The following is a 22339-nucleotide window of genomic DNA, read 5'->3' on the forward strand; positions in this document are numbered from 1 at the left end:
ACCTGTCCTCCTCCACCTCCTACAGCCCCAGGAATGAATGCTTAGGCTTGGCCCGGCCCCAGCTATGCTAGTCAGTTTTTGGTTGTTGTGACAAAATATCTTAGAAACCAACTTAAAGGAAGAAAGGTTTACTTTGGCTTATGGCTTCAGCTGTAGGTGGCTGGATCCTTTGCTCTCAGGCCTGTGGTGTGGTGGAAACACTATGATGGAAGGTTATGACTGAGGAAAGCTGCTTGCTTAGTGGTGGCCAGAAGGCAGAGATAAAGGAGAAAGGACAACACAGAACCTTTAAAGGTATGCCTCCAGTGACCACATCCTCCAACCACACCTACTGCCTAACGGCCCACTTGGCTCTGAACTCAATAAATTAACCCATTGATCAGTTCAGTGCCTCCACTGTGCAACCACCTCTCAACAGTGCCACCAGCTAGGTCCAAGCCTTCAACATGTGCATTTATTTTCAGGGGCATTTTATATCCAAACTGGAACACCCACCATATTCACCAGCAAACCTGTTGCTTTCAGTATTTTTCCTGTGTCCTCTCACCCCAAGAAAAACCATCGGAATGGTAAACACTATACTTGTGATTATATTTTACAGTTGCTGACTATAAACCAACTCTGTTGAAGAAACAGCCATGACCAGAACTCTGGCTTATGATAATAGGAGTCATGCCTCACATGGAAGACCCCAAATCTTGCGTGCATAATCAAAATCATCTCAAAAGGGCATGCTCTGTGTCGCCAGGGTGAGCCTGTAGCATCCTGATGAAGTTCTTTGACCAACTGACACCAGGAAGGAAAAAAATGAAGGAAAACACTGAAAAGTAATGGTAAGGAGAGAAATCTAAAATCTTTCCATAACCGTTGATCACAGCTTTGCTTGTCACCCACAGATGCTCCCCAGGAATGGGCAGCAGCTTCCATCTGAGAAACTGGGAGCTTGGAGGGAGAAACCTCAGGATCCAGAGTGTTACATGGTGTTAGTTCACATTCCCAAGGAAGGTAGGCTCGGAGGTTGGGAGGGGGTTCCCCAGAGTTATAGTACTCATGGTTCTGGCTCCCACCTCCCCCTAAGGAAGGAGAATGGAGCTAAGGGTAGGTGTCCTTGGGTGACACTGGCTGTTTCTGGGAGCGCAGGGTCAGGGCTTGGCTTCCCAAATGTCTATTCCCCATCAGGTCAGTACTTCAAGCAGGTGTCCTGTCCAAGTCCACAGACTGAGTTAGGGCCACCTCTCCTACAGCTCATGTACTGGGAGCCAGTGTTCCTGTCCCCAGCCTCCTGCCCTGTCCCTGTTTGCATAGCATTGAATGTTGGGACAGTCCTTTCCCCCAAGCTGAGGCTGCACCCCAGTGATATACATCTATCATACTCCATCCAATCCTGGGGGCCCTTCAGAGCCAATTCTACTTCAAAGATGACCAGGAAACCCAGAGGCCAGTGTCTGGACCCTCCTGGGTCAATACTGACCACACACATCACCCTGACTCTCACTCCTCCTCTTCATTTGTTTTCTGTGTGGACTTCCCAGAGACCCACCTACATGTTTAAGTGGACACTGTCCTCCTACAGCTGTGATAATTAAGGAATTTAATACATTACATGATGCTGTGGAAGTAGAAGAAAAAATGCCTCAACTAAAATTCCCTCCATGATCTTCAACGCCAGGTCCTCTACTTAAACAGAAAAATTTATCTAATTGTATGGGTCCATCTTCCAGATCTGCAAAGCATGAGACCCCAGCTCTTCTCAAGGGGTTTCCAGGGGGCACCAGATGGATTTAAAAACAAAGCAAAACAAAAAATAGCAAAGTGGGACTGGAGAAATGGCTCAGTGGTTAAGAGCACAAGATGCTCGTCCAGAGCACCCAAGTTTGGGTCTCAGCATCCACACAGCAGCTAACAACTGTCCCTAATTCCAGTTCCAGGGGATTCAATGCCCTCTTCTGACCTCCACAAGCATTACACACAGGCAGTACACATACATGCAGGCAAAACACTCATACACATAAAAATAAATAAACAAACAAAATGTCAGGGCTAGAGAGATGGCTCAGTGGTTAAGAGAACTAGCTGTTACACTTGCAGAAGACCTGGGTTCAAATCCTAGCACCCACATGGTGGGTAACAACTATCCATAACTCCAGGTCCAATGCCCTCTTCTGTTCACCACAGGCACTGCAGGGCACAGGTGTACTTCCATACATGCAGGCAATATACTCATACACATATAATAATTTTTTTTTAATTAAACCAGCAAAGCTAGAGAGAACCTTAAAGGGCTAAAATCTCACTGACTATGTGTTTAACTTGACCTCTGCATCTGTACTGGGTGGGAACAGACAGGGACAGGGACAGGCCTCACTCAACATCTGTTTACTCTCAACCACCTGCTTATGCTAACCTGCAGTATAAGGGCCACATGATAACAGGACATGGTGTGTGCCCTAAAAGTATCCACGGAAGTCTCTGTGTGGCTTCCCACATAGGCAGTCATGGCTAAATCTTCCCACTGTAGCTTACTAGCTTACCTGGGTGAGCATAGGACCTGCCCTGCCAGCCTCACCAGAAAGAGTAACCATGGCACCCAGGAAGCTCTGGATCATGGGGAAGGTGGAGTGTACCTCATCCTACAGCCAGAACCTTCTCACCTTTCAACCCCTGCGCAGTGGTCCATTGGTGATCCCCTGATGTTTCTACCTGATGCCCACTCAGACCCTAGTAGGCCTGGAGCCCTGCCACTGATGCAGACTACAGGAGACAAGTGAGGCTGTGTTCACAGAGCCTGCCTGTCCCCCACATTCTCACTTGCTTCCTACCAAGAGCTGCTGTGAGACCCTTGCAATGTCCCACATCTGCAACTTCCCAGTCCTGCAATGTCCCTCATCCACATCATCCCACATATGCATGTACCACACCTACATGTCCCACATCTGCACTGACCCTCACCTGAAACATCCCTCACTTGCACCATCCCATGCCTGCAACGTCCCTCACCTGCACCATCCCTCACCCACATGCCCCACACCCACATATGCATGTACCACACCCACATGTCCCACATCTACACTGACCCTTACCTGAAACATCCCTCACTTGCACCATCCCATGCCTGCAATGTCCCTCACCTGCACCATCCCTCACCCACATGCCCCACACCTACAAGTGGAGGCTTGTGGACCACACACAAGGGACCTGGGACCTAAGCTGGGTCTGTCATGAGAACCACTTACAGGGCCACTGGACCAGATCTTCACTGTCCCCCAAAGGCCATGTGATTTCCTCAGTAGTCTGTGGCACTATCAGGAGGTTTTAGAACCTTCTAGAGGGGGTACCTAGTAGAAAGGAGCAGGGCATGCAGATGTGGCCTTGAAGGAGACATCCTGCCTCCATCCTCTCTTTCTCTCTGCTTCCTAACTTCCATGATGTGAGCAGCTTTGCTTAACCATGGGCTTCTGCCTTGCTAACCCAAAGCAGAAGAGTGAACCTCCTATGAACCAATCTGTGAACCAAATATCTTCATTTCTTGTAAGCTACTGAAAAGGCTTTTTGTCTGAAACAGAAAGCTGACATGGGGCCTTTCCCTGGTCTCCATGGATGACTGGTTCCGGAAAAGCCAGTGTCTGCTTGAGGACTAGTTAACACTGAATTTAAACCTGTGAATCAAGGTCCAGGTCCTGAAGATTTTCTAACCCATACCTCAGGCCATCTTGTCCTTTGGTGTGGAGAGAAACTCTTCCACACATGTCTCACAAGCTACAGCGGGCTCCACCACCTGGCTGCCTCCTTTCCACTGTTTAGAGAGGTCAGGTAAAAACAAAGCCACAGCACCAATGCCCTGAAACAGCTCCAAGGGCTCACAGGAACAACGGCCACCCTGCAGAACAGTGTCCCTGCCAGCCCCAGACACACATACCACAGCCTGAGAGTCTGAGCACCCCTCTGCAGGGCACATGGTTGAGGGGGACCATCAGTGAGTGCCAGCAGGTGGCAGAATCCCTGGCTTGTCCCGAACACCAGAAGTACATTATTATACACTGCTTCTTCCTTTATGTACACACTTGTGATAAAGTTTAATTAGGCACAGAAAGAGGTTAACAATAAAATACAACAATTGTAGCAATATGCTATAATAAAAGTTTACAACTTATGAATTATTTATTTCTGGAACTTTCCATTTTGGGGATCACAGCTGACCTTAGATAACCAAGACCAAAGATAAGGGGTGGGAGGATCCCCTACACTAGAACTACCGCCATTAATATATGTATCTCCACACATCAGATACTAACTGACCTTCTTTCATAAACTGCTCAGTGGTTCAAAATTCCAAGAACAGTTAAACGCATACATCCCTGATCACACAACAAGGAAGCAAGATCAAAGGGGTAGTTCTGTCCCTGACCTTTGAAACAAAGCCACATATTAACAGCCAACATCTAAATAGACTTTTATTTTTATTTTGCTTGTTTGGACAGAAAAGAAAAAGTCATTGGCTTTCATTAGTCTTCCCTAAGTGTTTTTAAACTTGTGAACTCAGAAAGAGTGGACCTTGTAGAAAAGTGTCACAAATTAAAAATAGATTTCTCCATGTGGTAAAAGTGCTTTCAGTCCAATTAAAGGGTACAGCAAGGTGTCTGAAATCGAGCCTACGATCCATGACATTGTGGTCCCACCACAGGTGAGGGTGCTCATGGTGAGCGAGGGCACAAAAGGGGTGAGGTGTGGGGGGGGTGCATGTCACCAGCCACATTCTGCCCACTGAATGAACGAAGTAAGTCCTAAGGTGCTCCTTGAGTACATATGTATCTGTATCAATGGGGATCAGGTTAGAAGAGACTGCAAGGTTCAGAAATTACTTGTTTCCCATCTGCCAGGCAGTGCCCACCTTGGGGCCAAGGCTCTATGAAGACATGTTGACCTTGAGCGGGAAGGGCCCTAAACCAGGGTCTCCCAAGTCAGCTGTATGAGCGGGAAGGGCCCTAAACCAGGGTCTCCCAAGTCAGCTGTACCTTTCTGGGGGACCACCACACACGGAGAAAAACAATTAGCACAGGGTCCTCAGCAGAAGATTTTGTTTCCACAGTGCTACATATTTCTCAAAACAAGTAATTCTGCCAACAATGACACTGTGACAAAACGCACAGCCTGCAGCCTCCCCAGGCCTTGGTAGCTATAGCCATGTTTGTCCTGGAAGCCAGCGGCCCTTCCCATCCTGCCACAGGCCAGACACAGAACTGATCATGCAGAGGACTGTGAGGGTGTGTGGGGTGCGAGAGGAGGGGACACCTCCTGTTTACAGTAGACCTTAAGCAACAGTAGGAAAATGACCTGAAGATATTGTGAAAACACAACAACAAACCAGGATCACCCTTTCCGGTGGACCCGGGCTCCCTCTCTGCCCTGCTTCCCCACTAGCCCTAGGGAGGACACAGCCGCTGCAATCACTCCCATCCTGCCACCTGAGTTTTAATGACACCAGGTTGCATTTCTTCTTCCAAGGGAGCCCTCCAAGCTGACCACACAAAGTGAGTGCTGGAAACCCATGTCCCCATGTGCTGAGCTGTGCCACTGGGCAGAGTCCATTTTGCAAGCTTGCCTGGTGTAAACTTATCTGTCAGAATCTCTCAGGCTCTGGAAAGCAGAGCGTGCTCTGCCCACCTCATCGCTGGTGCCTTCTGAGGTCACAGCCCCTCCAGTTACCTGTATCGGGCTCAGACCCTCTGACCACACACGGCCCACTCCAACAGGCAGACAGGTAGCAGGGTGCCTCCTCTTCATCCCTGCCACCCCTGACCCAGCACAGTCTCATTGGGCTGATGACACATCCTCCAGGCCCAGCAACTCCCTTACAAGTCTCTCTCCAAACTGTGCCCGGCTATACCTCTTCACGTGGTAGGCATCTGACATTTTGTACAGGATGTAGGCGTTGTTGACTGCAATGCTGATGGCAAACCAGAACACCTGCTGCCACGTCTTGTTTGGCTTGTGAGAAATGAAATACCTGGAGACAGAGGAGAGAGGCAGAAATGGGTCGCTATTTCTTTACAGAGAAAACACTCCCTCCTTCAGGGAGCCTCTTTGAGACTTAGTGAAAGAAACTTACAGTGCTGGGGAATAAACAGAACTCACAAGACCCAGGAAGCTTTTGAAACAAGATTCACAAGGTCCCACCCCAAGGCTACATAAGCAAAAGGGTTGCTGGGGAGAGGAGACCCTCCAATCAGCTGAGGGAACTCGGGATACAGCCTTCATGACTCAACACCCATGTAGGGTGGGCTTCTCAGTGATGCAGCTGCCTGTGAGTCACCCATGTTCCTGTAATCCTTTACCCACGTCCCTGTGAATAACTCCCTCACCCATTCTCTAGTAAGTGACCACATATAAACTCAGTGGTTCACTAAGCTAGACTTAGGAGCAGCTGTCTCATTAGTCTGGCACTGGTGCCCAATCTGAGGTGAACTGATGCTTGTTCACATCTCCCCAGGAAAGGTCACGCAACAGACAAACCGACTGCAGCACCCAGGGAAGAGGAGGCCAGAGGCCCAACACCAGTCACAGGACCTTCAGACTCCCATGTGCTGGGAGAACAGAGACCAGCTTGCAGGGCCCCATCACAGTGAACTTTATTCAATGAAAACAAACAAAAAACTCTCAAGGAACAGCAGGGATAGCCCTACTCTGACAGGCCGCAGTAGCCCACCAGCCTACCTTTCGAAGCCCTGCTTGAGGTCCATCCACACCCACAGTGCTCATGTCCCTCAATTCTAGACTCTTATGATGTGCTCTTTTTCCCAGATGTGTCCACATTACCCACCTGTCCTTTCTTAGGGAAGCCACAGGGCCCTGGGACCCTGAGGACACTACTCCATCCAGAACCTCATCTCAGGACCCTTTGTTCTGTGGATTTGTCTTTGTGCCCTGGTCACATCATGTCTGAAGACCACCAGAATGTCCAGTGCCCCCCCAGTGTCCACTACACCAGTGACAACATCTTTGAAACTGTGGTACTAGAGTGGAATATCCCATAAAAGCAGAAGGAGTGACTTCACAGGAAAGCTGGGTGCTCCACAGAAGACCTGGGCCTTGCTCTTCCCTCACCACCATGCAAACAGCAAGCAACAGAGGCTCCCCTAAGGTAGCCAAGCTGATGGCTGGATGCCTGGTGAGCTGGACCAGCTTTTGCTCTAGGTAGAAGGCCCAGGAAAGAGGCATCTACATGCTCAACAGCCTCTAATTGACAACTTGTAGTTATGAACCTGGCAGGCTAGTACTGTGGTGCTGTAGGCCGCACATGTCCACTACTGTCTACGCTGTGTGTGCTTCAGTGCCTTTCTGTGCACACCAGCATGCGGCCCAAACTAGGGTTTCTTTGTGTGAAGGAACTCAGGACTCAGACTGGGGCCAGGGAAGGGACTGGAACTACCTCACAGGTCCTCATGCTCCCTAACACATCTGGTCCTACACCACACGACCAGGCCCATACCACTCACCCTCTGCAACCCTCTGCCTGATGCCATGCACACCATCTGCCCGCACTTACTTGCTGTACTTGTCATCGTATCTGCAGATGTAGCTGAGGTGAGCAGCAAAGGCCTCCACAGCCAGGGGGCAGGGGATCTCCCCACTCCTTCTCTTGATGATGACCCCTGTTGGGGAAAGAGAAGCTCAGTCTCCTCCTGGGCACTCAACACCATTTCCAGTCATGCCTGGCTACCCCTAACCAGGCTATCCAGCTCACAAGGTGGGGGAGGAGGGAACCACTCATCTGCCACCAAGACTCAGTGGTTTCCTGGGACATGGGGACAATGACACCCCTAAGGCAGCTCTAAGCAAGGTTCAGGTCTTCTCTGGAGCAGCCAGTCTTTCTGTACACCCTCTAAGTGTAGACAGGCCTGAGACGAGGAAGAGGAATCAGGACTCGCTTCTCTTCCCCCTACTGGTTGGGGTGTGGGGGCAGCTGGGAGGAGGTAGCAGTAGAGGTTAGGAACATGGAGCCATCTCTGCCTCTTTCAACGCACAGGGTGGGATCAAGGTGCAGAGGAACAAGGAGGCTACCCTCCATTCTAGACCTAACCCTTTCTTGCCTCCCAAGACTCCTGGGGCCCTGCGATGAGGAATGGAAAGCTCCCTACTTCCTCTCTTTGTTCCCTACCCCAGAACACTTTCTCTACACACACAGGGAATGCACCTGGGGCACCTCCAAAGTCATGGCACAATTTGCAACCAGTAGAGCCTGGAGATCAAAAGGCAAGCCATGAGATTTCCTCATTCCATGTCCTGTGTACTACCCATCCCAGGCCACAGGGACACAGAAAGAGGCATCCTTCCCAGCACTACGTGTACCAGGCATGGCTGGGGTTCTCCCACTGAGCAGCCCCCCTAACTGCCTGGAGATGAGGCACAGTGTTGATTATGGTATGATTTCACAGACCTGGAAAGTTCAGTAATATTTATATGGACAAAGTCAAAGTAAAAATAACAAGGGAGGAGCTTGTCTAGGGCCAGGCCCTACTGGCCCCGCACTCTTCCCAAGGGATAGGTGGGAGCCAACATGGCACAGCCCCCTGCCTCAGAAGAACAGAACTGTCATCTTTCCTTTTTCCCTGAAATAGTGTGTCTCACATGAGGAAGCCTGTGGGAAACATGGGCGCACGCTGCACTGACTACGTATATGTCCACTCATTGCTCACCCACTGCTGTGACTGCACACACACACGGCTCTGCTGGGGAGCCCCACGTCTGCATATCCAGCAGCAGTTCTACCCTATCGTCGTCACTGGGCTCTGAGTTCCCTGGATGGCACCTGGCTACCACTCTGCAAGTCTGAACAACACATCCAGGTCCCAACTTGCATATGCACACAGACCTCTCTGTGGGGCTCAGGGAAACTTGACCTCAAGTGGGCCAAGACCAGGTAGAACCTAAGGCTGGGCAGCCACCTGAGAACATATGGATTTTACGTTATCACCTGGACCATGCAGGAGGGGCTGCTTGGTCCACAACCCTGGCCATGTGACAGCACAGCAAGCGACCAGTGGGGCCACGTGCCAAAGCAAAGGAAGTCACTTCGAAGAGTAGACACTTCTAAAGCAAGGTTAGTACAAACAATCAGCAGACATGCCCTGAAGAAATGTAAGCCTTTATGCCAAAATGGTTGTCAGCTGGTTATGGTGGCTTTTTCCTAGAATCCCAGCTCCTGGGAGGCTGAGACAGGAGAATTGCTATGCGTTTGAGGTCAATCTGGGCAATACAATGTGTTCTGGAGCAGCCTGGGTTACAGAGTGAGAGCCTGTCTCAAACAAAGTAAAGCAAAATAAAATAAAATAATTAAAATAAAATAATAAATAAAATAAAATAAAATAACAGAATATTCCACTATTCATGGATCAAAAACAGAAATACGTGGGGCTGGAGAGATGGCTCAATGGTTAAGAGTACTGGCTGCTCTTGCAGAGGACCCAGGGTTGGTTTTCAGCACTCACATGGTAGCTGGTCAACTGCCGTTCCAGGGGAACTGAAACTCTCCTCGGCCTCTTACAGTCCTGCATAAAATAAAATAAAATAACAGAATATTCCACTATTCATGGATCAAAAACAGAAATACGTGGGGCTGGAGAGATGGCTCAATGGTTAAGAGTACTGGCTGCTCTTGCAGAGGACCCAGGTTTGGTTCTCAGCACTCACATGGTAGCTGGTCAACTGCAGTTCCAGGGGATCTGACACTCTCTTCGGCCTCTAGAAGTACTGCATGACACAGATACACGTACATACATGCAGGCAAAACACTTATACACATAAAATAAAAATGATAAATATTTTTTAAAAATGAAAATGTGAGCAGCTATAGGTGTGGTGGCACATACCTGTCAGCACTTAAGAGGCTGACGCAGAGGGAAGATGAGTTTGAGGCCAGCCTGGGCTACATGGAGATTGAGGCCAACCTGTACATACAAAGGTCCTGCCAAAGAAAACATTAAAAAAACAGAAAAGAAAAGAAGAAAGAAAAATCTACCAATGTGTTGTGCTCTGAGATGTGACCAGACAGGGATTTCCAGAGCATGCCACAGCACCTCACCTCTTGTCCAACAGGACCCCACCCTTCCCTAGGTAGCACCTGCTCCCAGCTTAGGACACATGCCATGTTCTTCCTACCCATGGGCTCTCTGGGGTCCCTCAGCTGCAAGTCAGTCTGCAGGGACACTGTGGCCATATTCCTTGGGGTTTTCAGTGACTGTGGCACCCCAGACCTCATGTCTTACACAGTCCTTCCAACCACAGTCAGCACAAGTGAACAAACATGTTTTACCAGAGTTAAGAGCTCTTCTCTCCCTTCTGCAGCCCCTTGCTTGTTCCATCAGTATCTGGTGGAAATGTTCCAACCCACAGGACCAGGGACTTGAAACTTGTCATCCACATCCTATGCCACACTTTTCCAGACTCTTCAGGCTTAGGGACACTCTGCCATTGGAATGGACACTCCCTTCCCTGAAACATATCCTGCTTTGGGGACCTCTGCAGAGGAGTCATTTGAAACTTGGGAGGGAGCTGGGGCCCTACTCCAAGCATATTTCCCAGGACCACCTATGCTTACCCTAAGAGCCTCAAGGTATAGAGGGTGAGGGCAGGATGGTCTTCTAGAGTCATGGATGCACCCTGACCCCAGGCAGGGCAGAGGTAACCACATACTTGGGTCCTTGGACTCATTTCTAGAGATGCACTGGTGGCTCAGGTGTGTGGGTCAAGAACAAGGGAGCATACATTAAACATGCCATATCACAGGCATAGGCATGGTACACATGACAACATGTACACATGCTCATATACACACACAGCAATTGACATACCATACACATAACATGTGCATATACTACAGCATACATAATCACATGTACACACATAGCAAATCATGGAAACAGACACATCATATACAAAACAATCACACACTACACACAAATAATATATTCATGTATACAGAAATATACACATACACCGTACACAAAACAAACATGTATACACATGCATACACACATTATAGAAACATGACATACATAACAAGTGTGTGCATGCCCTCTACAGAAACACATATATACCACACAAATATGTGCAACAAACAACACAATACAGTAATATACACAAGTCACACTACAGAAACGGGCACTACACAGAGAACATGTGTATATTCATGATGTGCCAGAGGCACATGTGTATATACGTGACATGACTGTATACACATTATACCACAGAAATATACACACAGCAGACACGTGCATACATACACACTACACACATATCATGTACACATGCCACACCATGAAAATGTGCACACCACACCCCCAGCACATACACTGGAATGCAGATTGCTGGCGTGCATGTGACACAGCAAGCCTCTCTCTCCCTTTACAGCCTTCTCAATTTCCTTCTCAGCAGTTTAACAATGTCTTAACTGTCGAGTACTTTAAATAAAGACTCTGGTCTAATTAAGTCCCTTTCTTATGAATAGATCTTAAATCCTTTGGTAATAAGTGAGGAAACCAGTAGGCTGCCTGGCATGCAGGACCACATAGACACTTTGCTTCTAGAAAAGGAAGAGTCTGTGATGATTAAGTGATCCCTAAATTCCATCTATATGTAGCCCATCTTCAAACCCTAACAACAGGGAGCAGAGTCATCACACCCTGACAACAGGAAGAAGAGTCGTCACACCCTAACAACAACAGGAAGACAGAGTCATCATGCCCTAACAACAGGGAGCAGAATCATCACACCCTAACAACAGGGAGAGAGTCATCATGCCCTAACAACAGGGTGACAGAGTCATCACACCCTAACAACAACAGGAAAACAGAGTCATCATACCCTAACAACAGGGAGCAGAGTCATCACACCCTGACAACAGGGAGCAGAGTCCTCACACCCTAACAACAACAGGGAGACAGAGTCATCACACCCTAACAACAGGAAGCAGAGTCATCACACCCTGACAACAGGGAGCAGAGTCATCACACCCTAAAACAACAGAGAGCAGAGTCATCACACCCTGACAACAGGGAGCAGAGTCATCACACCCTGACAACAGGGAGCAGAGTCATCACACCCTAACAACAACAGGGAGCAGAGTCATCACATCCTAACAGTGAGCAGAGTCATCACACCCTGACAACAACAGAAAGACAAGAGTCATCACACCCTAACAACAGGGAGCAGAGTCATCATGTCCTGACAACAGGAGAATCATCACACCCTGACAACAGGGAGCAGAGTCATCACACCCTGACAACAGGGAGCAGAGTCATCACATCCTAACAGTGAGCAGAGTCATCACACCCTGACAACAACAGAAAGACAAGAGTCATCACACCCTAACAACAGGGAGCAGAGTCATCACGTCCTGACAACAGGAGAATCATCACACCCTGACAACAGGGAGCAGAGTCATCACGCCCTGACAACAGGGAGCAGAGTCATCACACCCTGACAACAGGGAGCAGAGTCATCATACCCTAACAACAACAGGGAGCAGAGTCATCACACCCTAACAACAACAGGGGGAAGAGTCATCACACCCTAACAACAGGGATCAGAGCCATCACATCCTAACAGTGAGCAGAGTCATCACACCCTGACAACAACAGGAAGACAAGAGTCATCACACCCTAACAACAGGGAGCAGAGTCATCACACCCTGACAACAGGAGAATCATCACACCCTGACAACAAGGAGCAGAGTCATCACGCCCTGACAACAGGGAGCAGAGTCATCACACCCTGACAACAGGGAGCAGAGTCATCACACCCTAACAACAACAGGAAGCAGAGTCATCACACCCTAACAACAACAGGGAGCAGAGTCATCACACCCTAACAACAGGGAGCAGAGTCATCACGCCCTGACAATAGGGAGCAGAGTCCTCACACCCTAACAACAACAGGGAGACAGAATCATCACACCCTAACAACAGGGAGACAGAGTCATCACACCCTAACAACAATAGGGAGACAGTGTCATCACACCGTAACAACAGGGAGCAGAGTCATCACACCCTGACAACAGGGAGCAGAGTCCTCACACCCTAATAACAGCAGAAAGACAGTCATCACACCCTAACAACAACAGGGAGCAGAGTCATCACACCCTAACAACAACAGGGAGACAGAGTCATCACACCCTAACAATAGGGAGCAGAGTCATCACACCCTGACAACAGGGAGCAGAGTCATCACACCCCGACAACAGGGAGCAGAGTCATCACACCCTGACAACAACAGGAAGACAAGAGTCATCACACCCTAACAACAGGGAGCAGAGTCATCACACCCCGACAACAGGGAGCAGAGTCATCACACCCTGACAACAACAGGAAGACAAGAGTCATCACACCCTAACAACAGGGAGCAGAGTCATTACACCCTAACAACAACAGGGAGCAGAGTCATCACACCTTAACAACAACAGGGAAAGAGTCATCATGCCCTAACAAGAAAGTGACAGAGTCATCATGACCTAATAAAAGGGAGACAGAAATCACACTGTAACAACCAGGTTAGGCCATAAAGCCACCCATCAACCCCATCCTCTCAGCTTGCTAGTTCCAATTAAGGGCTCAGGATGCTCTTTGCTGTCCCCTCCCAGGCCACTACAACCACTAGGGATACAGCCAGCACTGGAGGTCACGTGTCAGCATGTGGGCGAGGCCACCCAAGGGTCCTCTCAGGACCCCACACTCACCTTGCTGCACTGGGGAGTAGGCGTTAGTCAAAAAGCGGAAGTGCCCCTTGTTGTACCAGCAAATCAGAGACATGTTCCCTTTTGTCCTGATCTGGTGCTGGCCACGGGCAGGCGGTGTGGCAGGGTTGGTCAGCATGGACAGAGGGAGGCCCGTGCAGTCACTCTTCCTGGAGCTGAGCAGGCCGCAGCAGTAAATGCCTGGCAAAAGAGATGCAAAATCCCACAGGTGTCACTGTCTGGGGATTCTACGCCACGTCCCAGGGAAGGAAGGACTGCTGAAGACCAACATGCAGAACCCCTCAGAAACAGCCTTTCCTCTCTCTGCCTCCCCCATGCCTTTATACAAACCACACACTAAGGCCACAGGAAAGGTCATAACCAACGTAAGCAATGCATATCTGCAGCAACAAGAGTTTCATCAACAACCCTCTATGCGTCAACACAGTGTGGGGCAAATATCCTGTCTGCTTCTGAAAACCTCAATTTGCTCACCACAGAAGAACGAGACCTGAAGGAGAACAAGACCCCCAGGTCACAGCTGGGAGGGAAAAGATGGGGGGGGGCTATTGTAGCCAGAGTCCTGGGGATGGGCACAGCTTGTCAGTGACCCTCAGCATGATGTAGACAAGATACATGGTACTCCCTGCAAAGAGCTCAATAACTTCAAATGCTTCTAAAAATATACAGTGGCATTATTAGTAATGTTATCTAACCTTAGGAAAGTGCCAAATTCCAAATCTAGTTACTCTCTTCCGGCAGGACATTCTCACTCCATCCTCCTAGCTTGCTGAGCCAGAGAACACCTTTCCTCTTAGATCCCAGAAGCAGCACCCCTGGTCAGGCCATGTTTTGGCACCAGCACCCACTCTGCTCCCAGGAGTATCCACACATGCAGTGTCCACACTGGCATGCGCAGCGGGCAGGTGCATTAGCCCAGCTACCATATGTGCTTCACGGAGAGCCAGAGCTCCACAGCAGCTGCATCATGTGTTCCAGGATGGGCACCTGCAACCTCCTTCCCTTCCAGCAGTGTGAGCTCTCGCAGTCTGCTTCCCTCCTAGCAATCCAATCTCTTGAGTTTCTGGCACAGATTATTCCAGAGCCACCTGCACCAGGCAGTGCAGAGACCAGCGGCACCCAGCCCACAAGACGCAGAAGCCAGCTGCTCCTTCACTTCACCACAGTTTCTGAGGCCCAGAAGGTAAGCTGCTAATCCCCCACAGTACAAGACGGTTCAGTTTCAAGCCCAGACGTCCACTGTGTGGTGGAGCCAAATGCCTTAGTTCTAATAGCTTCTGTCTATGAGCTTTTTTTTCCCAAGCACAGTTTGGTGCTCAGACCTCCCTTTCCACATCTTACTTATGTCACAGCCATGGAAAGCTGGCCCAGTCTTTGTAAAGAATGAACAGGGCATCTTGCCCCCAGGAACCTAAGACCTATCTAAAGCTTGTGGGATCACTCCTCACCACGCAGATCTTACTTGGTGGCTGGGAAGGGGCCACACTAGCGATGGTGGATGATTCTGGCACCTTCCAGACCCTTAGGAGAGGCTTTGCCTGGGGGCCTTTGATAGCCAGAGCCTCACATCAAAGGACATACACAGGAGTGCCCAGAAGCCCGGCAGAGCTCTGTGCCAATGCTGAGCCCGGAATTCATATACCTTAAGATAACCAGTGCCCAGACACACAAGGAGTCTGGCTGGACATTGTGCAGTCTCTGCTGGCTGCTACTGCTGCCCCGACACCCTCCTGGCACTTCCCTGAGAAGCTGGTCATGCTTGGATAGCCAGTGGACAAACCTTGCTTCTCAAACTCTTCAAACAGGGTGAGGCTGGTGATGCTGGGCCCTGTGAAGATGATGTAGTTCTTGCCAGCTGCATTCCGGCAAAGGCTCCGGGCCACCATGCTGTGGAGCTGGGGCTTGTTCTTCAGAGCATCCAGACCATCTGGGCCACTGCCTTCCTTCAGGTGAACGTAGATCTTGAACAGAAACACAGAGGTCAGTATGCTGGAGACATCATGGGCGAGAGCCTGAGGCTGTGGGAAACATGGGCTTGCAGAGTGTGGGAAAGCCAACCCATCATCTCATTGGCCTCACACAGAGCCAGGTCACCACCAGGGCTACCCACAGCCTGGGTATGACACTAAATGACACTTTCATTTAGAAGGGTCAAAGTGGAAAAGGAGAAAGAGAAGCAGTTATTAGGTGGTAAACATGGCTATCAAAATTCACACAGGCCAATGCCCCAGTCTTGAAACATAAATTAAAAAATCATAAAAAAATAGAAACAAAGGTCACTTCATGGGCTAGACATGCATTTGTCCTCTAGACAAAATGGCCAGTCAGTCCACAGGCAGGCACAGCAGACCTTGTCTGCTTCACAGAGCTGAGGAAACAGGATGAAGGTCAGACACGCTCCAAGGACCAGGAAAACAAAGAGGACACTCTGGACTTGGCAAGCAGTCCCTAACATGTGATCCATGTGCGTCCAGAATTGCCAACAGAAGAGTGGATGTCGGAAAGGGGACGGATTTGAGGACAACCCGGCCCTCCGTGTAAAGCAATCACAAGGAACTCCCAGAGAGATTTCCTTGGAAGGGAACGCCAGATTGATCAGAGACTTTTGTGGACAGCTGCCGAGCAGTTCCCTATGCCTGCCCTGCCCTACAGAGAGCATGCTGACCTCAGTGTGGTCTGATCATCTCAGAACAGCTAAGAGCAGGGCTTTGAACAACACTGCCTGAGAAACACCCAGAGGGAGCACATGGAAGACCCAGCCACTGTGTCAGGACTCATCCTGTCTGATGAGTTTGGAGGTCACCTACCAAACACAGGTGTCCTTGTGGAGGAGAGAGGACACAAAGGCCAAGGCTGTGCCTAAGTCAATGGATTGGAATGTGACTTAGCAAGAAGTCTTCAAAGAAATTGCACCAAGAAGCAGTGCAGAACATGAACTTCTACATGGAACACGCAGCTGAACACAGTTTCTGTTTCTGCACACTTTCACACTTGGATTCAGAAACATGATGTACCAGGGTATTTTTAAATTATGGCATGAAAAATTATCACAAGCCTGTTAGTCCACTGTGCTGTAGGCAGGTGGCTGCAGGGGTTGGGGGCCTGTGGAGAAACTGGCTAAAGAACACTAAGTTTCAGACAAGAGGAATAAGCTCAAAAGGTTTATTGTGCATGGTGACTATTGCCAATAACAATCTAGTGGATTCCTGAAAATTGCCAAGAGACTTTATTCTTACCACAAAAAATGATGTAAGTATGCAAGAGGATGTGTACTAATTTTGGTGCAGCTATTTCCTGAAGTACATATCTCAGGACACCATGTTATTCATAAGTATATGCAATTATTTTTCGATTGAAAAATGAAAATTTGGGGACAGGGAGATAGCTCAGTTGTTAAAGTGCTTGCCTACAAGCATGAGGATCTGAGCACAATCCCCCAGAACTTATGTTTGTTGTTCAAATCTGAATGTGGTAGTGAGCACTTAAAATCTCAGTGTTGAGGAGGCAGAGGCAGGAGGATCCCTAGAGCTTGTTGGTCAGCCAGCCTGCTTGGAGAGCTCTAGGCTGAAGATTTCAAAAACAAACAAAGAAACAAACAAACAAGGGGTGGTGCTAGAGAGATGGTTCAGTGGTTAAAGGCACTGGCTGTTCTTGCAGAGGACCCAGGTTCAGTTCCCAGCACCCACATGGCAGTCAACAACTGTCCATAATTCCAGTTCCAGGGGATCCAATGCTCCCTTCTGGCTTCCAACAGCATTGTATGGAAGTGGTGCACAGACATACATGCAGACAAAACACTTATACGCATGACTTTTTTTTGAACAATCTTAAAAATACAAGATGGACAGCACCCGAGGAACAACTGTGTCATCCATATGTACATGCATATATATGCATGTACACCTGAATGATATGTGCACAAGTATCATATGCATACACACCTGCATACATATGTGCACCTGCATCCATGCATATGCATACACATGCACACAAATAAGCTTAAAAATGATGACTCCTGGTATTTTAGTCACAAGTTCCACTTTTAGGAGTTCAACATGGGGTGACATAAAAGTGTGAAAGGGCTCCTGTATGTGACCATGAGTATCCCAAGAGCCTCTGTACCAGAAGAATGGGCAGTCCAATTCTGCCATGCGAAGAGACCAGTTAAAATGACGTGTGGGTACAACAGAGCACAGGACATTTACTCAAGAATCATTGTATACAAAATATATTCAATTCCACAGAAAGTATTTTTAACAGTATGCTCCATAGAAATAGCCAGACTGTAAATCAGACCCAGTGAGTGTGTGAGCACGAGGACATGCATGTCTTTCTACAGACATGTTGGTTACATGCTCAAGTAGCTATTTCTTCATGTTGTAGTTGGAATGTGAAATGTTCTTCACACTTGTGTTTGAACACATGATCTCCAGCTGATGGTGCTAACTGGGGAGGTAGTGGCAGTTTGAGGAGAGGCCTACCTGGAGGAAGTGGGCTGCTGGGGGCGGGCTTGAGGGGACAGGGACAGGAAGGCTGTGGGTTCAGCACAAGTCCCTCTTCTAGCATGCTGCAGCCTGGCCCTGCTTCCTGTTCAGCTAGCTCTCTGCTTCCTGAGAACAGCATATAACCAGCTGCCTCACCCACTGCCACAGACCCAAGCTTCTCCTACCACCATGCCTTGCCCACAATGATGGACTGTCTCCTCAGAACTGTGAGCCAGTATACACCCCTCCTCTCTTAAGTTGCTTCTTGTAATGTGTTTGGTCACAGAAACAAGAAAAGTAACTAATACAAGCCAGGCGTGGTGGTAAACACCTTTAATCCCAGAACTCAGGAGGCAGAGGCAGGTAGATCTCTGTGAGATGGAGGCCAGCTGAGTCTATATATAAATTTCAGGCCAGCTGTGACTATGAGAAATGCACGTAGGGTGTCTGAACATTAATGCATATGTATACCTAGGACTGCTTGGTAGGGAATGCAGTGCCAGACAGAAGAACTCCCTTAAAGTGACAAATGGCAGTACAGCACTCATCAAAGAAGCTTCTTTTTGCAACAGATGGAGGCTACTACAGAGTTGCACATCTGGTCAGCCACAGAGAACATACATCTGGGAGACGCCCAGTACTAGGTGACACATTTGCAGTCGAATCTCTACAACCAAGGCTCATGGAACATAGCAGACTAAGGGGTGGAGAGAGGGCTAATGCACCCCTCAACTGTCACCAGTGAGGTTTCCACATACATCAGAGTTTGATACACACAGAAGTCCACAACTGGCCAAGCTCTGGGGAATAAGAGACTGGAGAGTGTAGGATGGGACTCCTATATGGAACCTCACCCACCCACGGCTCAGGGACCATTGCAGGACAGTGCACATGTGCTGAATAGCTCTAGTGTCAACTTAACATACCTGGGTTGAGGAAGCCTCAATCGGGGAATTGCCTCTATTGGACTGGCCTGTGGCCATGTCTGAGGGGCATCTTCTTGATGAGTGATGTGGGAGGGCCCAGGCCACTGTGGGTGGTGCCAACCCTGGGCAGGTGGGCCTGTGTTGCACAAGAAAGCAGGCTGAGCAGGGGCCAGGAGAGCAAGTCAGTAAGCAGCATTCCTCCATGGCCTATGCTCTCCTCCTGCTTCCAGGTTCCTGCCCTGAGTTCCTACCTTGGGCTCTCTGATGAACTGCAACCTGGGAGTTATAAGCTGAATAAACCCTTTCGTCCCCAAGTTGGTATTGGTCAGAGTGTTTTGTCACAGCAATGGAGAAACAAACCAGAACAGCACAATAAAGCATTTAGTGAAATTACAGATATTCTTGGAATTTTATATTTTTTGGTGCTGAGTATTCAATTAGGACAAGACACATTAACTATAAAATCCTTCTGTATTGATGGGTACAGCTGGAAACTGGCATGTCCTAGGACATGAGTTTATGGTTGTTTATGTGTACTGCACTCTGCCAGCTTAGATCCTCAGAGCAGGGCCAGTATCTTACTCCCCTGAGACTGGCAAGTTTCCTTAGTACTAGTAATGTGGGCTGGGATGTGTGGTCCAAACATCTGCAGGGCCAGCTGGAATTGCTCAGTACTTTGCCCCAGACTGCTTTATCCATTTTAGAAGCTTTTCTCTTCAGTGGACCCTACAGCATTTTCCCTTCACAATTTGGAGACTTAGCTGGGTGTGGTCTTGCCCCAGAGGCACTCTCTCCATTGTTTAAATGAAAATCCCTAGGCCTCTCCTTAATCACTTTAATCTCCTTATCAGAGGGATCCACTCCAGCACATGCCAGGGCTCCAACATTTATCTTCCTAGTGCTCTTTTTCAATCCAAACTGTACATTCTGTATTTCTTTCTGCCCCATTTGCTCCTTTTCACTGTAGATCTGCATAATATTCACCATTAATAGCCACACCACCATTTCTATGTTAGGCTGTCTTGAAATTTCTTCCACCAGAAAAATTAGTCCATTGCTTTTCAACTTAGCCTCAGGCAAGCATTTTAACTGTGGGCAGACTCCATCCAGACTATCCCAACTGCTGCTCAAGTCCTTATTTCCCTCTGCACTATTTTCTTCAAGGTACCTACTAGAATGGCCTGTTAAGCTCTGCTTATAGCAGTCAACTACTTTTCTAGCCCAAACTTCCAAAGTCTTCCACATTCTTCTAAAACCCCACATGGTCAGGTTCTTCACAGTCAACAGCCCAAGCTCTGGTACTAATTACTGTAGTAGTTACTTTTTTTTTTTCCTTTTTTATGTGTATGTGTGTATTGCCTGCATGTAGGTAAGTGCACCCGTGTCATGCAATGCCTGCGGAGGTCAGAAGAGGCTGTCGGATCCCCTGGGGCTGGAGTTATGGACAGTTGTTACCTGCCATGGGGGTGCTAGGATTCGAACCCGGGTCTTCTGCAAGAACAACCAGTGTTCTTAACTGCTGAGCCATCTCTCCAGCCCCTAGTTACTTTTATTGCTGTGATAGAAACAGTGACCAAGCAAGTTATAGAAACAGTGACCAAGCAAGTTATAGGAGGAAGAGTTTATTTGAGCTTACGGTTCCAAGGGGTAAGAGTTCATCCTGGCAGGGAGGCATGGCGGAGAGGTGGCTGGAGAAGCAGAAGCTAAGCTCTCACACTAGGTTAACCTGAAACTCCACAGCATTTTTCCTGCCTCAGCTTCACAAGTGCTGGGATTACAGGTATGAGCCATCACACTTGGCTGAAGTTTATTGGTTTTCTGTTCATTTAGTATTTAGCAATCCTAGGGATTAAATCTAAGGCCTCATATACTAGGCAAGAGCTCTACCACTAACCCACAGCCTAGATTCAAAGGCTGGTCTTGAATTTGTACCTCATCCTCTTCAGCATCTGCCAACAGGGTATACCACCATCACTGGTAATTTTTGGTTGTGTATGGTGGCAAGAATCAAGCCTAGGCTGGCCATGGTGGTGCATGCTTTTAATCCCAGCATTTGAGAGGCAGAGGTAGGTGGATCTCTGTGAGATGAAGGCCAACCTGTTCTACACAGTGAGTTCCAAGTTGGCTGGGGCTACAGAGAGACCCTGACTCAGAAAAAAAAAAAAAAAAGAATCAAACCCAGGACCCTGTCCATACTAAGCTAAGCAGGTGCTGCTCCTCTGTTGAGCTGTATCCTTAACCTGGTTTGATTTATTGGTTTTTAAACATATAGGTTTAAAGGTAAAAAAGAACACTTACTAATATATACACTGTACATTGTCTAGAACACTTTCATCAGTGCTGCCTGTTCTGCAATTACCACACAGTAGAAAGAACCTTTGAGACTAACTTGCATAGCCTCATATGATACCTTGGGGGCACTTAGAGTATGTGGCAGTTACCTTACCCTACTTCTGAAAAACCCTGTGATCCTGGACCCTTACTGGAGTATCCAGCCACTCTTCCCAGCCAATTGGGTATGTAATTTGACCCTAATCACATAATGCCTCCTGGATTTGGGGAGGGCTAAAGTATATAATCTGTGGAAGGCTAGGAAGACAAGGCATGACCCATGTTAGGTAAAGGCTATCCAGTGTGCATACCCTCAGGTCATACACACACCTCAGCAACCCCTCAGTAAGTAAGCTCAATAAATTTATTGGTTCCTCAATAAAACTTTAATGAAACATTGGCTTGACACCAGAACCTTAAAAGGGAATAAGCATTGCTTAGCATCCCCAGGAAAAGAAGTTTCACAACAGATGGAAAATTTATTTGTTAATGCTATTATGTCTCATAATTATTTTTTAAAAAAGAAAGAAAATGAGAATGTAAAAGATGTTGAAAGGATATGGGAATGGACATATTTTCCATAATAGAAAAAAATGAGAAAGCCTAAGCAAGTGAAGGTCTGTTTAGGTTTGTTATGATATATAAAGGATGAGACAAAAATAATATATACATAATCTTAGATTTTTCTATGGTCATAGTTTAGTCAACTAGATTAAGGAACAAAATATAAATCTAATCAAGGTTTATCTGAGAATATTTGGTTCTCTACCTAAGCCTTATCTACATAGCACATGATAATTAAAAGTACCAGACCGGTGGAACTAACCTTATTGGATGTTTAACAGCCATAC

General features: G+C 48.1%; 1 protein-coding gene across 2 annotated transcripts in view; it reads right to left on the reverse strand.

The window, feature by feature from the left end:
* Positions 1 to 4425: 4425 nt before the first annotated feature.
* The window catches only part of Pgbd5 (piggyBac transposable element derived 5), a 77539-nt gene continuing 59625 nt past the window's right edge, over positions 4426 to 22339 (reverse strand). Inside the window, exons 4-7 of one of the 2 annotated variants that reach the window (XM_008845782.3) lie at positions 15528 to 15708; positions 13730 to 13927; positions 7544 to 7649; positions 4426 to 6004 (exon numbers count right to left, since the gene is read on the reverse strand). In XM_008845782.3, the coding sequence (XP_008844004.1) occupies positions 5809 to 6004; positions 7544 to 7649; positions 13730 to 13927; positions 15528 to 15708 (681 nt within the window). In that variant the 3' untranslated portion in view covers positions 4426 to 5808. The remainder of the gene's footprint in view (positions 6005 to 7543; positions 7650 to 13729; positions 13928 to 15527; positions 15709 to 22339) is intronic. The other variant, XM_029569707.1, reaches the window with a different exon arrangement.

Source organism: Nannospalax galili, unplaced genomic scaffold (assembly GCF_000622305.1).
Source record: "Nannospalax galili isolate Female #2095 unplaced genomic scaffold, S.galili_v1.0 scaffold702, whole genome shotgun sequence".
Classification (NCBI taxonomy): Eukaryota; Metazoa; Chordata; class Mammalia; order Rodentia; family Spalacidae; genus Nannospalax; species Nannospalax galili.